The sequence below is a fragment of the Diorhabda sublineata genome, chromosome 3 (genome assembly GCF_026230105.1).
Source record: "Diorhabda sublineata isolate icDioSubl1.1 chromosome 3, icDioSubl1.1, whole genome shotgun sequence".
NCBI classification, from domain to species: Eukaryota; Metazoa; Arthropoda; class Insecta; order Coleoptera; family Chrysomelidae; genus Diorhabda; species Diorhabda sublineata.
Genome location: NC_079476.1, coordinates 11,690,455 through 11,708,018, shown reverse-complemented (window position 1 = coordinate 11,708,018; position 17,564 = coordinate 11,690,455). Strand labels below are relative to the sequence as shown.

General features: G+C 28.6%; 1 protein-coding gene across 1 annotated transcript in view; it reads left to right on the top strand.

The window, feature by feature from the left end:
• The window catches only part of LOC130440968 (uncharacterized), a 34,693-nt gene extending 19,357 nt beyond the window's left edge, over positions 1-15,336 (top strand). Inside the window, exons 3-6 of the mRNA XM_056774389.1 lie at positions 426-662; positions 8,266-8,469; positions 14,653-14,837; positions 15,058-15,336. Of these exons, the coding sequence (XP_056630367.1) occupies positions 426-662; positions 8,266-8,469; positions 14,653-14,837; positions 15,058-15,108 (677 nt within the window). The 3' untranslated portion in view covers positions 15,109-15,336. The remainder of the gene's footprint in view (positions 1-425; positions 663-8,265; positions 8,470-14,652; positions 14,838-15,057) is intronic.
• The last annotated feature ends 2,228 nt before the right edge of the window (positions 15,337-17,564 follow it).

Here is a 17,564-nt window from a genome sequence, read left to right as displayed (position 1 = left end):
ATCTGATAAATCTTACATATAAGCTCTCCTCAGAACAGATTGACATCTTTTAGGATCTTTTTCGCTCTAGGTTTTTCTCTAATATTGTGACAGAATACCGATCATGGATCTGTGTTTAGGGATTCATGCACTAGTCTTACATACCTTTTCACAATATTAGTAATAAGTATATCAACATTTATTCGAGAAGTATAAATCGTTCCCATATATTATCGAATACAAACAACATTTACATTCTTATGACTCATCAAGACTCACGGTATAGGGTGAAAACATCATTACATGTTAGGGAAAGGAAGCAAATATTCATGTGTTGATAATAAAAGTCCTGTTTCTCACGTCTTTAATTTTAATTAATATTTTATTGTCTTGTAATAATAATAATATACCATATAATTTGCTCGTTAAATTATTGAAATTTTCAGGTGAAACATTAAATGCAATAAGGGCAATTACTAAAAATGAAAATAACGAACATTCGAAAATCTTAATTACGTTAACCGCAAAGTATGTGTGTCCTGACAAAAATGTCCCACAACCTTTCTTCACCTTACCTTGCTCAACAAAAAAAGATTGTAATATATTTGGCAAATCTGTACTTTGCTGTGACAAAAGATGTGTTAATGGTGTTAAACCTTCAAAACTGGAGCCAACACATGTACGTAAGTAAAAAAAACGTGATTTTTTAAAAATTTCATTATACACGTAGATTAAATGAGTATTTTGATACAAAAAAAATAATACGCTTATCTATATGTACAATATCTAGCGCCTTCCAAGAATTGATTTTTTTTTCAAAAAAAGAGATTTCTGAATGTTTGAAGTATTTAAAGACATATTTTTTGCAATAAAATACAGTTACAGTTACAGTATGTTTTAAGATTATCGAATAAAGACTTAAAGTTAATCTTCAGTAACTTCTCAGAGGATTAACAGTTAACTCCCCTGTTCTTCTCAAGCAGAAGGTCGAATGGATAAATTGAATGAAACCAGATAAGCTTCCCTGGTGATGTCTTATTCGGTTGGACTAAATATTTCTCTTGTATCTGACTCTAATTATCAGGAAAAATACTACTAGAGGGCTAGAGTCTGAAACAACAAAAGTAGTCTAATGATAATAAACTTCGTAAAAATTTGATTACTATTAGATTCATTGTGATTAAATAGGGATAAAATAAAATGTTTTTTTTTTAAATATCTATGTATTGGTTTAAAAAAACAATACGATAATTATAATTTATTTTACAATAATTGAATGAATACAATTAATCTCACAAGCGAACTAACTGATATTCATTGAATGAACTATATATTCAAGAACGATACATATATTCATTACCAAGTTGTTCACAAATATTGGTATTTATAATAAAATAATTGCTGATGAAGTGTTTATGATATTTAATACAATTGCGTTTTATATAAATGTCTTTCTAGAATTTTCTCAATGTAACTCTTCCATCCCTAAGAATGAAAAATGACGGAGGTATTTTTCATATCTTCTTGTCTTCCTTCTTCAAATTCGATGTTTTCTTTCTTCTTTTCTTCAAATTTCTGTTTTCTTACAAATTTACTTTTATATTTACGAATTAACCATAATGTTATTAAAATTACACAAATTATTATTATTATTGTAAATAGTCCTATTGATACATGGCTTTGCGGATTATAAATTTCATGAATTGGTTTTTTATTTCTAGCTATTTTATTTATTTCGTATAATTTGTTAAAATCTATATTGGTTAAATTTGGAGATTTATAAATTTGATTATTAAAAAATTTGAAGTTTAATTTCGGTAATATTATCGATTTTCCTTTTTTGATTTGTATGTTAGTTGAGAAGATTTCACTTTCTATTTGAATACTACAGTTCTTTGGAATTTTTATAATTGATGGATAACTTATTTTAAAATAACGGTCCGAAACACATTTAGAAATCACTTCAGTTTCTGAATTTGGAATTACTAAGTTAATTTCACAACAACACAATTTTTAGCAGAGCATCCGATTAACAATTCAATAGTACAATTGTCTTTTAACTTAAATGTTTCTTTACAATAATATTTCTCTTCTAATGCCGGACATTCTTCTTTAATAAAATTAACTTCTTGACTTTTGGCCAAGTAAGGTTGAGGAGGGATAAATATCGTATGATTTTGGATTACAGGATATAAATGGAAAAATTCATAGGTTTTAGGTTTTAGGATTGGAACATGGGTAGCAAAAATTATTTTAGTTTTAGAAAAGGTTACTTGTGAACAAAGAAAGAGATAATACGTTAAAATATTGTTAAATTTTGGAATTTGTTCTTCTTTATAAATAGTACTTAAATATTTCATCATTTCTAAAATTTCTTGACTTAATATAACAGAACTGTGAATAGTATTTAATTTAGAAAATGTTATTGCATTTTCAATATTGTCAATTAATGTAATCAAACTTTGACAATCCAGATTAATCTGTGAAATTGTACTGTGAAATGTTATAAAATTATTCAAAGTTATTATTTTATTTTCTATCGAAATGTGAAATTTCTCTAAATTGTCAGAAAGTTTCTGTTGATTATTCCATAGAGTCGTAATCGTTTTTTATGTAGTGATATTTGTAAATTTACTTCATGAATTATGTGTTTTTGATTTTGTTATAAAACATTTATAGCATTATCGTATCTTTCTTCATCATCTGAATCTAGAGTTCCAAAAAGCCATTTATATATTTTTCCTACTGCATTTATTAATCCTCTTTTTTGATCTTAAATGTGGATAAATATTTTCTGTTTTTCTATCTAAAGTATTAATCAAAATTTCCGTTCTACTTAGTGATTGTTCGCTCGAGATAAATTATTTTTTAAACTATAATAATATTGTTTCAAATTATTAATTTGTTTATGAATAAATTCTAAATCTTTATAATATATAAAAGTGTGTTTAGTATATATAAGATTACTTGTTCCTAAATTAATGGGTAATAATAAGTTATTTACTTTTGTAGTTATTATGTCTTCTGTTTTAGTTGTCTTGTAAAGTAGTAGTAATATTAATACTGTCGTCAGCTTCATTATTCTGTAACAATTTTTCTGTTTTAGTTTTGGGTTTTCTAATTATGTTTTTGTGATAAGTTCCTTTATTTGTTTCTAATAATATACCAGAGTCTTTTACGATTTCTGCCTTTTTATATTTAGGTAATTTTTATCTCTGAATTTTGTTTTTATATAGGCTATGTCTTGATTTTCATAAGAAGGGGGGATCATTTCTATTTTCATTTCTCTTATTTATTATTTTTTCTTTAATATTAGCATTTCTGTCTTTAATTTTTTCTATAATAATTTAGAGGTTTCTTTGTGATTTTGTATATAATTGGATATTATTAGATGATCGTCTAAATCAAACGGATCGGGGTTATTTATATGACCTTTAATAATTTCAAATGGTGTAAATTGCGTTACAGAGTGAATCGAATTATTATATGCCAATATTGAATGTTTTATTAATTGATTAGGTGTTAAATCTTTATTATTTTCTTTTATACATCTGAAATGTTCAATTAGACTAGAATGAAAACGTTCTACAGGTGAATTGGAGTTACTATTTTTTGATGTTGTATAATGTAATTCAGTTTTGTGCAATTTGCAAAAATCTTGCAGGTCGTTATTCTTGAAATCTGAACCACAATCAGCTGTAATTTTATAAGGTAAACCGTTATGAGTAACATAATTCAATATATTATCAACAACTAAGGCTCCATTCACACTTGTCATTGAATATGCTTGACCGTAACGAGAGAATGCATCTATTATAGTTAAATATGACTGATTTGCTATTTTAAAAGTGTCTATATGTGTGTGTTCGAATGGTTTACTGGCTGTTGGGGTTAAATTGAATTTAATTACTGGGGGATTTCTATCATATTTATTTTTTTGACATATTCCACAATTAGTAACAAAATTTTCTATATCTTGTAATATTCTAGGCCAATAATATTTTTCAGTTAATGATTTCTTTAATTCGTTAATTCCTCTGTGTCCTTTTTTGTATATGTGATAATATTCTAATTTTTCTTTTTGTTCTTCTTCGGTTAAAATATCTTTGACGATATTTATACAATGAATAAATTTAAATGCTGCATTTTTAAAATATTTTTGTACTGTAGCTATAAATTGTTCTGGTTTTAAGGGTTCTCTAAAGTATAATGCGTAAATTTGTTAAGGATCAATATATTCTTTAACAAACTGAATTATGTGTTCAATGATCTATTTGAAATTGGTATTTCTAATATTGGGTTTTCTAAGGAGGAATGTATTGTTTCTAAGTCGGAATTTCTGTTTAATGGTGGTCGTATTGTTGTTGCATTCGTTATATTTTCATTCTGTATGGTTTCTTCTACATCATCTAAATATGATAAATCAGGTAATAGGTCATCATTTATTGGTTCAAAATCATTTGGTAAATTATCAATTTCTCTTTGAATTATTGAATCTAGATCATCAATGTTAACATTTAGTGATTCTGTTTCTAAGACATTTATATCGTAATCTGGTTGTATTCTTGATAATGGATCTGCTACTAAATTAGATTTTCCTCTTAAGTATTTAATTTCGTAATCATATTCTTCCAATTTTAGTCTCCATCTAACCAATCTTGAGTGACATTAACCATTGTAAAGGTTTATGGTCTGTATATATAGTAAATTTTCTTCCAAATAGATAAGGTCGATAGTATTTACATGCCCATACAATTGCTAATAATTCTTTTTCTATCGTCGAATAATTTGTTTCTGCATCATTTAATGTTCTTGAGGCGTAAGAGATTGGGTGTCTCTCTTGGGAAAATACCGCTCCTATTGCATACTTTGATGCATCAGTTGTCAAGTCAAATTGTTTATTAAAGTCTGGATAAGCTAATATAGGTTCTGACGTTAAAAGTTGTTTACAAATGTTAAAACAGTTAATGAATTCCTGTGAGTGTTCTACTTTTTTTCTATTTTTAAACATGTTGTTATTGGTTTTGTAATTTTTGCAAAATTTTTAATAAATTTTCTATAGTATCCTAATAGTCCTAAAAATGATTTGATTTGCTTTTGCTTGTAAGGTTTAGGAAAATTTTTTATAGCTTTAATTTGTTTTGGGTTGGGTTTAATGCCTTCTGGTATAACGATATGTCCGAGAAATTCTACTTCTTTACATAAAAATTCGCATTTATCTAATTGAATTTTTAGACGGGCTTCTCTAAATTTGTAAAATACTGCTTGTAAATTTTGCATGTGTTCTTGTAGGCCCGTACTATATATTATAATATCATCCATGTATACTAAACAAATTTTGTTTTGTAATTCTTCAAAAATTTCATCCATGATTCTTTGGAATGTTGCAGGTGAGTTCATTAATCCGAATGGCATACTGTGAAATTCATAGTGTCCATTGTCTACGCTGAAAGCTGTCTTCTCTATCGAGTCTTCTGACATTTGGATTTGGTGGAAGCTACTCGCTAAATCTAACGTCTTAAAATATTGGGTTCTTCCCAATTTATCTAATATGTCGGTAATGTTCGGAATTGGGTATCTATCGGAAATAGTTTTTTTATTCAACTTTCTGTAATCAATTACTAATCTCCATTTTTGTTTTCCAGACGCATCTAATTTTTTGCTTACAATCCATATGGGTGATCTCCAAGGGGAATATGCAGCTCTTATTATACCTTTTTCTAACATTTCATTAATTTGTTTTTGTATTTCTTCTTTATGTATGTACGAGAATCTATAAGATTTCACATGTACCGGAATTTCGTCAGTTGTTTTTATTGACTGTTTTATTTAGATGTAAAAGTTAATGATGGTTTTAAAAAGATATCAGAAAATTTTTTACATAATTTAATTATATTTTTTTTCTCTTCATCGTTCATATGGTTGGTTCGAATTAATTTACTTATATCTATTTTATATTGATTGTATTTTTGTTGATTGCTTGATTCTTTCAAATAGTTAAAATTATGAATATCATATTGGTTCGTTTCAAATGGCTGAGAGGTTCGTTTAAAGTTATACAGATTGTTTTAAATGTTTCATTTATTATTTCAACTATAGCATATTCATTTTGTGCTGTTGTTAATGTTTCTGGTATATGTATAGGCTTTTCCTAAGTGTGTTTTATTTACTAATATTTCTCCATTTAATATATTTACTGGTAACGATTTTAATAATTTTTCGGTAGGTCCAATGTCAAATGAGAATTTTATATCAGTTGGTTTCCTAAATTTTATTGGAATTGAAACTTTTTTATTATTTAATTGTTTATTAGTGAAATCAATATTTAACTGCATTTCGATCATATCTTCTATGCCTAGTATTCCGTCAAAAAAATCATGAAAGTCATATAAAATAAAATCTGTTGTGCCATTATAGTTAAATTCTTTAAACGCGGGGATTTCTGCTTGATGTCTAATTATTTTACTGGTTAGCGATGTCCGAATCTTTACATTTGAATGGTATATACATTGAGGATAATATTTTTCAACAATTGAAGGTTTTAATATTGATTTATTACTTCCTGTATCTATTAATAATTTCAATTTTGGATTTTTAATTTCAATGTATGGTAATGGATTATTTGCCGCGATGTTTATTTCAATTATTTTTGATTTTTCTTCTCGATTGGAAATATCTATTATTACTCGTATTATTATTATTATGATTGTTATTATGATTAATTTTTACATGTCTACTGGGTCTATCAGTAAAATTTCTCGATGTCTACGACATCGGTTCTGGTCTTGATAAGTGGTTTACAGGTATTTGGTTTGGCCGGAAAACGTTTTTCCTGGTGCCAAATACTTGGGCATTTGTCGGATAATTTTGCCTTCTTTGTGGCATAGGATTTACATTTATCGGTTGACTGGGAAAATTATTATAATTATTATTGTTACTATTACATCTTTCATTATTATAAAATTGGTTTCTATTATAATTATTATCATATTGCTGATATTGTTGATAGTAGGGATTGTTATTATTATATTGATTATTTCTATTACTTTTCATTGAATCAGTTTTAAAATTATTATTATTATTATTGTACTTAACTCTAGGCTCATAAAATTGGCCATAGAGTTTCTCGAAGTTTTCGAATTCGTCGACATAAGCCATAGCATCTTCTAGCGATACAAGCTTTATCAAATACATATTATTGCGTATGGTACCTGAACATCCTGCTATAAAGGTGTTCAAAGATGTTTTTTCGCAATGGTTTATTTGACATTTTTTGTCAATTTCCCCTAAATTCAAATTGTTACTAATTCTTTGGATTGTTTGATTTTTTAGTAATTGTAATCTATTACCAAATGCTATTAGACTCTCATTTTTAAATGGTCGTGTTCTTGTTAGTTCCTGTAATATGCAATCTAAATCACGTCTGTCTGCAAAGCATTGTATCAAAGCTTCTTTTAGTTTGAACAAGGTATTTAGTTCAATCCTATTTCCTACCATCATTTCTGCTTTATCAATTAATTTTTCTTGGATACATTCCAAGACATGATTATTGATAGCTTGATCATTATAGACCGAATACGTCTCTATTAAATTTTCACATCTGCTTATGAATTTATTTAAAGTATTTATATTTCCGTCGTTCAGTTTGATATTTTCTAGTTTTATTTTAAACAATTCCCAAATTAGGGTTTTTGGACTTGAAGTTGCCATTTTTTCAGAATTATCTTTTAAGTTTAATTTACAAAATGTATTTAATATGTTATCTAAATCGTTCATAAAAATTATATATTCAAAATTATTAAATTATCTCTTCCTTACTCAGAGTTTGATAAGGATAAATAAAAAAAAAGGAATAAAAATAAGGAAACTTGGCACTTACAGTTATCTGAAGTCCTGAAGTTCCTCGTTGAACACGTAGATCTAGTGCTGCTGTACTGAAGTACTCAGTCGGAATTTTTTATCGCACTTTGCGTGAAAAATCGCGACTGCACTAATCCTACTGACTGCGCCAATTATAATTTTCGGTTTTCGAAACTTATTTTAAAAAATTTATTTTACACAAAATTAAATGAATACAATTAATCTCACTAGCGAACTAACTAATATTCATTGAATTAACTATATATTCAAGAAGGATACATATATTCATTACCAAGTTGTTTACAAATATTTGTATTTATAATAAAATAATTGCTAATGAAGTGTTTATGATATTTAATACAATTGCGTTTTATATAAATGTCCTTCTAGAATTTTCTCCATGTAACTCGATACGTTTGTTTTCAGCCGCTTTTTTCGGATTCGTTCAACAAATATGTCCAAAAGAACCATTTGCAGAAATATTTGAAATTAAAAAATGTACCTCTGATCAAGAGTGTTCACCCAGAATATGTTGCCCAGAAACATTGAAGTCGGGAGAACAAGTTAGTTATTGTAGGACAGCCCAGCCTCTTTGGGAAAAAATTCCTGCACCTAGGCAACTTGTGGAACGTAAGTTTCTATTTACTCAATTGAACTCAATGAATTTGAGGATTACACGATATGTTTACAAAAATAAACACTATTTACCTTTATGGTTACTTTTATTCCATATGTTTGTATGGAATTTTTTGAAATAAACATCGGGCATATTGACAAAAATTCAATAAAAGAAGTTCATATGAGCGTTTATAGCTGCAATTTTCTCATTACTTTTTTGGTAATAATGGAATGAAATAAAATATGTGCAGATATTTTGTCTTTACTACAATAAACATCAGTAATACCTGTAATATTACCTGAGTAGGAAATCTTAGGTAACTAGTACAGGTAAGTATTTAGGACGCCATAAATTCGTAAGCTTACAGAAATTATATGGTCATATTTATAAAGTAGATTCATGTGCGAAAATTTGGATGAAATATGCGCATATATGAGGGTTGCTTAAGTTTTATTATATATATATATATATATATATATATATATATATATATATATATAATTTATAATTTATATATTTATAAAGGGACTGAAAAGGATGTCGGGCTTAAATTTTTAAATGATTAGGTTTGCCGGTGCCGCGTAACAAAAATATTGCAATTCACCGCACATCTCTAGAACTCATAATAGAGCTGATATGAATTATTAAAAGTGTAACATTTCAACATTTCTTCTTGCATCACACCAATCGTTTACTTACGTCACCAGCGTCAATCAAGTTTGTTAGGATGTCGAAACCTGAATCGATAAAGGTTCGTGGTGTGATGCAATGAAAAAGGAATACAGTTTTGTCAAGTACAAGTAATCGGTTTTGTTGTGAAGATCATTCCGAGGTAGATAGGTACATTCATTTTTAAATAGCAAATTCAAAACTTGCAACTTACGATACAGTTTGACGTATTATTGTAGTAGTTTTAAGGTTTAAGACGGGATCTAGCCTGATTAATGTTTAAGTAGAAAAGCACCACTGCTTTTGAAGAACTGACAATTTTTTAAAATTTTCGTGGACCAAATTTGACCCCTACAATACTTTTTCTAATAAAAAATAAAATCAGTATGACATTATCTCATTTTAACTATATGTATTGTGATGAAAATCAGACACTCTTTTATTAGATCATAAGTCCAACAAAAACGAAATCGATTTGCTTCAAATTAAATGTAATATATTTTTTTAAACTTTAACACTTGATATCTCAAAATTAAAAAATTTCGTGCACATAAAATCTTCATGTTTCTGTCCCATGAATATGACATTCTATCGATCTGTCTGTTCATCTGGTTCATATCGTGAATTTTAGCAGTCATAAAATTGTTTTTTGTGGAAAAATAAGTAGTAATTGCAAGCTAATCTCTTTTGAGCAAGTTATCTGAAGAACTCCTGCTCCATTTTTATCAACAAATCAATTCTTTGTCGTCAAAAGAGTACTTTAACCAGTAGTATTGTGTCAAACAGGTAGTACTCTCTTCTACACAATCGGCACTGAAGACGTAGTACCTATTTGGAATGGACTTCGGGCGGTATAAAATATATCCAGACTTGTGAAGGTTGTAATATGATTTTTTTTATTACAAAATTCGCATCAACCGTATACTGGTTATTAGCGATTTAGTAAAGATTAAGTATTTTATCTATGAATAATTGTTAAATTAAATTTATGATAGAGATCTGTTTAAGGTAATTTTTAAGGTAAGTAATATTGTATTTTGGTCTTAAGATTTCACGTATTGTTCCGAGTGGTAGATTTGATGATGATCTTTCTGAGTTAAGAGATGGGCATTCTGCCATTATGTGTTTTATAGTCAATTTGCAATTGCAGTTGCTACATTTTGGTTCAGGTTTCGCATAAAATAAGTAGCTGTGCGTCAGTAGCGTTTGGCCTAGACGCAGACGTGTTAGAAGAACTTCATCTCTGCGATTATTGACCATGGTTTTATTGAGTCTTTCACTTCACGAAGTTTGTGTGTGGATGTTGACCATTTGATCTCCCATTCATTTAACACTTTACGCTTTAGGATTGTTTTAATATCGGTAGTAGTTAAAAAGTTCACGCACTCCGCACTATCACCAATTACAGCTTCCTTAGCCGCCAGGTCTGCCTCTTCGTTTCCTTTTATTCCAATGTGTGAGAGGATCCAACAGAATACTATTTTTTTGTTGTTATCTTGTATGTATTGCGGTTGTTGCTTGATTTTGATTACTAATGTATTTGTGGTGTCAATTTTTTGATGACTTTGGATTGAGCTAAGAGAGTCTGTGAGTATGACGTTGGATGAAACGGAGAAGTGGGTAGCTCGATATATTGCGTATAATGCAGCAGTGAAAGTGGATAGGATTTGAGGTGCTTTTAACATATATTTGGAGGTTGGTGTAATGATTGCGATCCCCGTATCGTCTTGAGATACTGATGCGTCTGTGTAAATATGTACCAAGTTTTTGTACTTCATATTGGAAAAAGAAGATTCACACAAATAGGTTGAGCTGAATAATGCTTTCACTTTCAAGGCAACACGTCATAGAACTGAAAATTTGTGTTTATTTACAATAGGCCAGATACATTTGGTACTAGAGACTAACGATTTTAAGGCTAAATCATTTTGAAACTCAATTACTTCCATTTCTGTTGCAGCGATGTCTTCGCCAAAGTTCCGAATAACACAAGTTGCAAACTGTTGGATATCAATTTCTATAAAGATTGAAACAATAATCTGCAATACTAAAACCATTTCGTTGAAATCCTGAAAACGATTTTTGAAGTTATTCTTCAGGGAAGAAACTATTTCTACATGATATTTGCTGTCATAGGGTTCTAATGGATTTTGAGATATTTTTTCTGAAATAATTGAAAAATGCTTGACATCGCTGTTAATTAGGTATTGTTCCCAAAACTCCAGCTTTTTGATAAATGGTTTTATATCAGAAATCATTTCCGCTAGTTCTTTGTCTCTCCCCTGAAGCTTAATATTATGACAATTAGATTTTTTTATGGAATTTTCGGAAGCTTCTCTGATTTTTGCAGTTTGTATTTTTTAAATTAAAATCGCCGGTAGCTCGCAATCGACAGGTTGGCGACCACCGGTCGGTGTAGGGTCGCTATTATTATTAAGGCAAATCAAGTCACGGCGATCAATTGCCTCTACTTATCGGTTTCCTTGAACATCATCTTTGTGAGAACCCCATAGGATATGGTGGCTATTAAAGTCTCCACAAATGACAATTTTATATATATTTTATATTATATCATTTGTGTTGGATTTTACATTAGGTGGTTTATAAATCGAGAATAAGCAAATGTTTATATCCAAGAGTTCAACCACATAAATTTCTATTTGCTGATATAATTTTTGTTTATTTTAATTTCCTTAAAATTAATCTTTTTTTATAAAAATGACCGTACCTCCATATCCGTCATTGCGATTTTTTAATATGTGGTTGAAACCCTGAAGATAAAATATTTGATACGATTTAAGATACAATTTGAGAACGATATGTTGTGCTTGGTAAGGGTCGCGAAGGAGTTTTTTTCAGAGGTGTTTGTGATAACACATTTGTGGGTTGGATTTTTTGTTTTATTGTCGGAGTGCGTGGTTTCTGTATGAATAATTGATTAACCGAATCTGATTGTTGTGATTGCTTATATAAATCGGAAAACTTTTCTAGATTATTAAGTATTGAAAATCTATTATTTGTAAGGACTTTCGAATAAGCTGGATTCCTAACTAGTTTTTCAGCTTCTTTAAATAAGATGTTTCGAGAGACCATTGTTTTTTACTGTCTAAGTGGAATTGGTAACTTGGACATTTTCTGTTTAGATTATATTTTTTACAATAAATACAATATTCTGGATCAGTATAACAATAATGACTTTCTTCTTTTTTTCATCATCATGAATAACTAGACTTTTAACAATAATTGAAAAATTTTAAAAAGTTACCTTTACCCTATTTCTTCCAATGGAAGTGATATCAGTAATGTTATTACGAAATTCATTATATTTAAAAAGGTAATGTTCAATTCTAATCCGAAATAATCTACCTAATTGATTTCCTTTGTGTTCAACATAAACAAGATAAGGTCTCAATTGATATTTATTGTTAAAATAATAATTAGGTAGGTTATTAATTCTATCCATACCTGTTTCCAAGTTTTTATGTGTTGAATGCATTAGATATTCACTTGATATTCCAAATCACAAGCGATGTTTGCACGACTACTGCTAAATTGAGATTATTTTGTATATTTTCCGTTTGAATAAGTACAATTTCTTTACATTTATTTCGAAAGCTGCAAATATCTATAAATAGGGAAATTTTATATTGTTCTAAAAATTAGAAATATTTTATTATACTTCATGATCAAGTGTTTTTTTTTAAGTTATCTATGAAGAAATTTTTTCTTTTATCATATATCGAGGTAACTAGAGCATATTTAAAGTGACTTCGATCTATATCTACATCAGTTTTCAAAGTCGTCTAAATATTCTTCATTTACTAAATTACCTGAAACATTTGAAATATTTTTATTTTCTACTTTAACAATTTTACCGGATTATATAATTTTTTTTTCTAAATTGTTTATAGTTTTTACTAAATACTTTTGATAAAGGTTAGTTGGAGAATTGAATCCGTGAAGACAAATACTTTTTTAATGCTTATAATTCGTAAATTTTCATCAGAGAATTTACATCTAATATGTACGGTACTCTGTCTATCCTGAACAAGTTACCTCAAAAAAACTGGATAAATATTTTTTGATGCTTAGCTTCAACCATGTAACCATAAATAATTTTTTTTGTTTTTTGTAGGAACTACATTAGGTGCAAAAATAGTCATAAAACCTTTATCAACAGATCTTAAAATCAACGAAAACTGTTTTCTTTGTATGTATATTGGAGCTATTATATGTACCCAATTTATGAAAACTTCTGACAAATGACACCAGAAACTTGGCGAAAACGGAAAATATGATCACACTCAAATTTATTTCTGAAATATGACCCTGCTACTGTTAACTATTTGTAATTTACAGTTTTCACATATTATTGTCGGCTCAATGGTAGTGAGAGCAGATGAAATATCTTAAGATCAAACTATACATTGCAGATAACCTGGAAATACGTATATCTTAATAATGTAGCTCGTGATATATAGGGTGTTTCTAAATTCATGCGACAAAATTCAGGAGATAATTGCTCATATGAAATTAAGATGGGTCTTTCCTATTACAAAATTTCCTCAACTCACCCCTTTCCGAAATTTAGTTTTAATTTTTTTTAACTTTCGGTTATGCTAGCTCAAAGCAAATAACTCTGGGTATGACAATGAAAAGTCTTACAAGTAGTCAAAAAATGATTAATATCTTAAATAAACTTGGACATTGTTGAAATTACAATACGTTGGAAGAACTATACACTGAAGTAATGATCTCATCCGTTTTGAAACGTAAACCGTTCTGAAATTGGGTCTCCTAATATCATTCAAAATCCTTCAATATACACAGGTGTAGAATTTGATAATTTTTATAGATACACTACCGTTCAAAATTTTTGTCCACTTCACATTCACATTATTAAAACTTAAGAAAACTCAAATTGCAAAATATCTTAGTTATTATCATTTTATTGAGAACTTTTTATTAAAGTCTTCATCGAAAACTTCGATGCAATTTTTTAAATAGTGTATATATATCTATATCTATATCTCTTCTGCCTACTTGCTTTGCCACTGTCTCTAATGTCAAGCACTTGGCCGCGGTATACTCCGACAATTAAACCGAATTTTTACCTGTTAAATTAAATTTGTACTAAATTACATATATAAATGATTTTAAAATTACGGCATCCTAAAATGGTTTAGAAATTAATTTTTTGTTTATAATAAATACCATGTGCCAAAAATAAAAATTGCATGGCAATGATAAAGTTAAGAATATCTTAAAGTTAGTGGAAGGAAAAAAGTTGTTCCTAAAATTATTTAAAAATCCATATTTTTTCCTGTGAATATGAGGCACTCTAAATAACGCAAAGATTACCGGTAGCCAGTGCGCTGTTCCAACAACCGCAATAAAAGATATATTACAAAATCAGCTTTTGTAAAATTTTTGTTTCTCTGATGCTGCTAACTTGAACTAAAATTACATTTCATCATATAAAGAAGATAAAGTTTGTTTCACCAGTCTGATTCAATGTTTTTTAGCAATTCGGGCTCTAGTGGCATACATGCAATGTACTCCTCCACCTCCGCCAATTTTAGATCTTTTTCCGAAACCTTGCGATTCGCAACTTGATTGCTTTCCCAATCTTTGTTGTCAAGAAAGAGGGAAACGATACTGTAGACCGCCGAAGAAGTCATTGGTTACCGTAATAGCAGGAATAGGACAGGTAAAAACATACTACAGAATTTCAAATATAAAAAAAGTATGCCGAATTTACCAAATTTAACCACACAATAATAGAATATAATTTGAGTTGGAATATCATTATAATTCAGTAAATTTTTCTGTTATATCACTACAACTAACAAATTAGTAAATTCAATTATTTTTTATTATCACAATATCATTATCTTAAAGTCGTTAAACGTGTATCCAATTTTTTGTAGAGAATTATACCAACAGACGCCGCTAAGGAGTTCATAAAAAGGATATCATAGATTGAAAAACTGAAGTATTTCTAGTTTTACAATAATACCAGCAGTGTGGACTTTTTTAAATAAGGGTGTAATTTTTGTACTATAATTCCAATGATATCTTATGAGAGATATTATATGATAATTATATTTTTTCTGTATTATTTAAACAATCACCTAGATCATTCAATAGTTTTAATTCATTTAAATATGTGTATTTTCTATAACAGGTGATTAAATAAGAATGCATTATAGTCTATTTTCATTTACGGCCCAGTAATAAAACCTACTCACTGATCTAAAAATGGGCACGGTGATTTTAAATATTATAGAATAATCTGAATATTTCCTAAAATTTTCATAAATGTACCTAAGCTAATATAAGTCTTTGGGCCTTTATAACCATAAGCCATACAGAACAACAGAAAAAGGTAGTCTAGACCGGTCAAAAGCCCTGTGTATTGGATTAAATAGCCATAGCATAAGATCTATACGTACATATAAGTTATTATTTACCGATAAAAGCTAGAAATTTTGTTTTATTTCAATTACAAGAATCTTTTCACGACAAATTTCACCGAAAATGCGATTTTAGGTTTTCCCAGATAGTAATGATCTGTATTCTTAACAGTTGAGTTTAATTGTATCTTGCAATGGACAGTGTGCAATCCATTGCGAATTCTAGTGTGATTTGTTTGAAAGGGTCGAAAAATCGGTCTTTTGACAGTTAATAAAAAAGCATTCAATTGTTTTGAATCATTTCCAGACGATGCACAGTATGAGCATTTACAAAAAAATAGATTCTGACAGGAAAAAGCATTACAGAAAGTTATTTTTATATAAAAAAAGATATTGTAGTATGGAGTAAAAATTACCTAAGAAAGGAGAAACCAAAGAAGAAAAATATTTTATTTAGATGAAACATGGATCAATGAATGACATACACCAAATAAATTTTGGTAAGATGATACTATTGAAAGTCGAAGACAGGCGTTTTCAAATAATTCATCTACTGGTTAGATCCACCAACAGAAAAGGGGCTGATAATAATATACATATGCAATACAAACAATTTATTGACTTTTGAATTTACTCGTTCCGGTGACTACCATGAGGATATGAATGCTAAGTTTTTGAAGAACTTTTCGAACAAATGAATGCTTCGTTCCTGTATAATGGTAATGGATAATGCAAGATTCCAAGACTCAAGACTTTTAGAAAAATCGCCCACAACCAAGTGGTTAGAATAATATTTACAAAATTGGCTAAATTCAAACAATATCAAGTTCCATCCTGGTTTTGTGAGAACAGAACTTTATTCTTTGTGTTCCCTAGCTAAAAAGAAATTGAAAAAATATGAAATTGAAAAAAATCGTGGAATAACAGAGGTTGGATCTCTACCATACCATTGCGAACTAAACCCCAATAAACTGTTATGGCTACAGATAAAGTGAAAAGTTTCAAAAAAAAATAATTATTTTAAAATGAGTGATGTCAAACAGTTGTTTTTAGAGGCTAGCTGTGAATAATGTGAAGCATGAAAACTAGGAAAAGGCAGTTAATCGTACAATTGAGGAAAAAGAGAAAATTTGAAAAAGTTTGAACTTTTACATGTATATAACCAGTATGAAGATCATTGTCTTCTTGCTTTCTGGAAAATTACTTAAACATTTTAGAAAAAATGTTTCACCTTCAGCTATTTGGAAGTTATAATCAGGTGAAAATAAGAATGTACATCTGATATGATATATACAAATGTTATTTCATACGATAATACTCGAGGTATAACTTAAAATAATATTTTAACAGTCTATTAAAAGAAGTAATACACCATAATTACGAATGCTTCACCATTTCTTCAGTCTCTCATTATACTCTCATTATAAATCGGCCAAAATAAGATTGATTTCCAGAGGTCCCTTATTTTATCAAATGGCCTGATATCTATGGTTTTAGAATTAATGATGTTACATTTTAATAGGCAATATTGTTACAATATAATTTGTATATTGGATAGATTTATATGCAGATTATTTAAGCCTTTCAATAATTACTTTGCAAATTGAAAAAACTTGCTTTGATCATACAGTCAAAATGATTTATAGTTTTTATAGGAATTTAAATATTTTTTTTACCATCAACAACCTTTATTAGAGATGCGATATAGAATATAAAATATTTACAATCACATTTCATAAGACACTTCATTTATTATATGAATTGGTACTAAAATATTTTTAAAAAATGACCAGGATGTATTAATCTGAAAAACAAAACTCTTCGAAAGTATTATTGCAGTTACAGGTGATAGAAAGGAATATTGATTTTCATTTTTTTCCATACATAATGGTCTAATTCCGATATAACTTGACTTATGTTTCTAATTACTACCGCACTTATATTTCAGTAGTTTTGCTTTTAATGTACTCCAAACAATTTCTTTGTGATCAACCTTACAAAAATACTGCAGTAGCTTTAGC